This window comes from Pristiophorus japonicus, chromosome 11, assembly GCF_044704955.1.
Source record: "Pristiophorus japonicus isolate sPriJap1 chromosome 11, sPriJap1.hap1, whole genome shotgun sequence".
Lineage (NCBI taxonomy): Eukaryota > Metazoa > Chordata > Chondrichthyes > Pristiophoridae > Pristiophorus > Pristiophorus japonicus.
In genome coordinates, this window is record NC_091987.1 from 38589808 (window position 1) to 38593871 (window position 4064).

Below are 4064 nucleotides of genomic sequence, written 5' to 3' on the forward strand. Positions count from 1 at the left end.
ATGTAGTTGTAGCCAGAGAATTCCCGTTCCCTCATCGTTTCCTCAGGAGTCCCCCAAGGATCTATCTTTGGCCCCCTCCTATGACTGATCTACATGCTGTCCCTCGGTGACACCATTCGAAAACACGCCCTTAGGTTTCACATGTACGCTGATGACATCCAGCTCTACCTCACCACCACCTCTCTTCACCCCTCCACTGTCTCTGAGTTGTCACACTGCTTGTCTGCCATGCAGTATTGGATGTGAAGAAATTTCCTCCAACTAAATATTGGGACGACCAAAGCCATCCGTCTTCGGTCATCGCCACAAACTCCATTCCCTCTCTAAGGTTGAAACAGATAGTTCACAACACTGGAGTTGTATTTGATTCAGAGATGAGCTTCCGCCCACATATCTGCTCCATCACAAAGATCGTCTACTTCCATCTCTGTAACATTGCCTGACTCTACCATTGCCTCAGCTCATCTGTTGCTGAAACCCACATCCATGATTTGTTACCTCTAGACTTAACTATTCCAATGCTCTTTTCGCCAGTCTCCCCATCTTCCACCCTCCATAAACTTGAGATCAGCCAAAACTCTCCTGTATTCTAACTCCCACAAAGTCCCGTTCACCCATCACCTTGTGCTTGCTGATCTACATTAGCTCCTGTCAATGCCTCGATTATAAAATTCTCATTCTTGTTTGCAAAACCCTCCATGGCCTTGCCTCTCCCTGTAACTTCCTCCAGGTCTACAACCTTGCAAAATCTTTGCACTCCTCCAATTCTGGCCTCTTGCGCATCCCTGAATTTAATCACTCCACCATTGGCGACCATGCCTTCAGCTGCCTAGGACTTAAGCTCTGGAATTCTCTCTGTAAACTTCTCCACCTCTCTCTCATCCTTTAAAACGTTCCTTAAAACCTACCTCTTTGACCAAGCTTTCGGTCATCTATCTTAATGGCCCCAATCTTGACTGGAGTGGGTTGTGGTCGGTAAACTAGGCCTCGCAGTTTTAATGTCACAGCAGGCGTCTTTTTTCAGCAGGTTTCCAAAGCCAGAAGGCAGCTTGATTGACAGGCTTGCCTTGCTGTGGGGCAGGGAATGCTCTGGAGGAGGCCGCAGGCCATAAGCAGGGAGGGAACCGGCGGCTGGGTTAGTGGGAGCATGGGAGTGGGGGGGGGGGAGGGTCTGGATCTTGGGGGTGTCTGATCTTGGTGGGGGATGGTCGCTGACCCCGGGCGGGATGGTTCTGACCACTGTAGGGCAGGGGTTACTGTTCCGGGGGGGGCGATGGGATCTGATTGCTGAGAGTGGTTGTCGATGATCCTGGGTGGTGTCTGATTGTGGGGACATCGGTGACCGCATGGGAGGGGGGGCAGGGGGCTTTGGATCTCGGGCAAGTCTAATCGTGGTAGGGTGGAAGTCGGTCATCGCGGTAGTGGCTTTGGATGCCGGAGTTGGGAGCGGTGGAAGGGTTCCGATTGCAGGAAGGGAAGCAGATAAGCTTGGTGGGCCGGGAGGGAGCACACCTCCTCCTCTTGGCCCTCAAGCAGTGTTGTAAAGGAACTTATTTCTTCCAGAAAGCAATCCTTGCCTCCCTTTAGCTGCCAGGTTTCCAGAGGCCCGTGAAACCCAGCCGGCCAGGGTTAAACCTGGAAGTTGGGTTATATCAGAGGCACACAACCTCATTATATTATTTAAACCCTCCTTGGAACTGGTTGGTTGCCTGCCCCCTCCCCCTCCCCTTTCCCACCTCCATTAAAACCGGAAAGGGATGGGTTGGAGGTGCTTGGGGGTCAGGTTTGAGATTTTTTTAAATTTCTACATCTAACCCACCATTTTTGTGGGTTAAATTTATCCCCAATATCTCCTCATGTGGCTCGGTTTTGTTTGATTACAATCCTGTGAAGTTTCTTGGGATGTTTTACTACGTTATATAAATGCAAGTTGTTGTTGTAAAGCTTTCAAACAATTTTCACCAACAGGAATGAAAAACAAATCAGAATTCAAACCGTGAGCACACCCTCCCAACCCCCTCACCCGTCCCTAGCCCATCCTCTGTTCAACCCTGGACAGGTGACAATCCTACTCAAACTGAACTCTTATCCTTAATAACTCATATTTAAAACCTAGATAACCTAATGTTTTTTAAAACTGTTTTTCTTTCATGCAGATATCTGTAAGTTTGGTGTACTGAGTTCATTCGATTGTATCTCACTTGCAAGTCGCAACAGGCAACTGATAACCATGTCCTTCGCCTTTGTAGTTTCCATATTCTGCTCTCGTGATATCTGCATGCTAATTTGGTCAACGTTACTCATTATGAGCTCTGATCCCATGATTTTTGTTGGCGATGCACTATTCACCATGCTGTCCATCATGTACTGCTTGTACAGTTCTAGAACTTTCTGCTCTAGATAGGCATTGAGCACAGAGTTGCTCAGTGGTTGAGAATGCTGGATGATGCTTTTGTCCTTAGCGCTGCAATTGCGCCAACAGGAAGTGTCACTATTGGCTGGCTTGTTTGGGAACTCTGCTGACAGTTTAGGAGACTCCATCGGCAGCGGAATTTCCGACGAATACAAGAATGGAACCATATTTGCTTCGTGGCTGCTTTGAGATGTCAGGCCAGATGTTTCGGAATCGATTGGTAGCACATGATCTCCTGCAATCTGCAGGTCATTGTAATTGTCACAAATACTTTTACAACATGAGGGAACCAAATAGGTTTCCTTGCTCGCACTGGAGCTTCCTGGAATATCTACAACAAGGGATCGTTGCCTTGAAATTGGTGTCACCTTTGAGACCGGTAGTGAAGGTGTATTCTTTTTTTCTCGTGCACCCAACCTGAAAGATCTTCCAATAGTTTTACACCTTTCAAGGAGAGATAGAGCCCCATTTGGTATATCGGAGTGAGAGAAATGCGTAAAATTACTGATGCAAGTCAGCTCATGTACCATGTCAACCTCTGATGGGTTTTGTTGCTTCTGCTCATTCCTGTTAACTCTGGTTTCAGCTTGGTATTCATTCCAGTAAGGAATTCCACAGATGAAGCCTTCACTTAACATCCCTGTTGAGAAACAATAACGAGAAAAGTAAAGTACAAGTAATATGTGAATGGAGTGTTGCAAGCTGGAAACTAACTTCTGCATATTGTTTTAAAAGAAAAACAAAATATTGCCAATGCTGGAAATCTGAAATAAAAACATTAATGGCCATAAAGGAAGTGAAAACTTTGTTGGGGAACTAAGTAACTTTCCATGTTATGGATGAGGAGAGCAGTCAAGTCAGCTATAGCAATAAAGACAGACTTGTAGTGCTTTTCACAACTTAAAGACATCCCAAAGTGCTTTACAGCCAATGAAGTACTTTTTAAAAACATGTAGTCACTGTTGTAATGTAGGAAACGTGGCAGCCAAGATCCGCTCAACATGGTCCCACAAACAGCAATGTGATAATGCACAGATAATCTGTTTTTAAGTTTTGGTTGAAGGATAAATATTGGCCAGAACTCCCCTAATCGTCTTCGAAATAGTGCCGTGGGTACTTTTATTTATCTTATCCAAAAGACAGCACTTCTAACAATGAAGCCCTCCCTCAGCACTGCACTGAAGTTTCAGTCTAGATTTTGTTCTCAAATCTTTGCGGTTCCAAGACAATGCAATGTTTCCCCATGTTGTCTAGTCCACTTGCCCAAGTTCTCAGAAAAGCATTCACTAAGCTCTCCCAATAGCCTAATCAGTAAAGGTACTGCTCAGTGTATATCTGTGAGCCATAAGAACCAGCAGGTCTCAGGTTTCATACCTGGTCTACGCTCAGTTAAGTGAGTTCAACTGATACTGCAATAGGGTTCCTACAATTAGCTACTGTCATGTATTTGCTTCATGGGTTCTTGTTTAAGAATTCATAGCAATACATTGCTATTAAGAACTAGTTGGTTTATTAACAAAGCTTTTAACAATCACACTGCACATTACCAGTTTATCCATTAGGCTCACAACTGCGTGGATGACCTAGACCCAAAAGACTGGGGTTTTATTGAGTCTTGTGAACATCATATGACTGGCTAAGCCACTCACAA

General features: G+C 45.3%; 1 protein-coding gene across 1 annotated transcript; it reads right to left on the minus strand.

Moving 5' to 3' along the window:
- Positions 1–2148: 2148 nt before the first annotated feature.
- Positions 2149–3051, minus strand: LOC139275716 (TLR adapter interacting with SLC15A4 on the lysosome-like). Its single transcript, XM_070892896.1, has one exon. It carries the CDS (start codon positions 3049–3051, stop codon positions 2149–2151), a length of 903 nt encoding a protein of 300 aa, XP_070748997.1.
- Positions 3052–4064: the final 1013 nt, after the last annotated feature.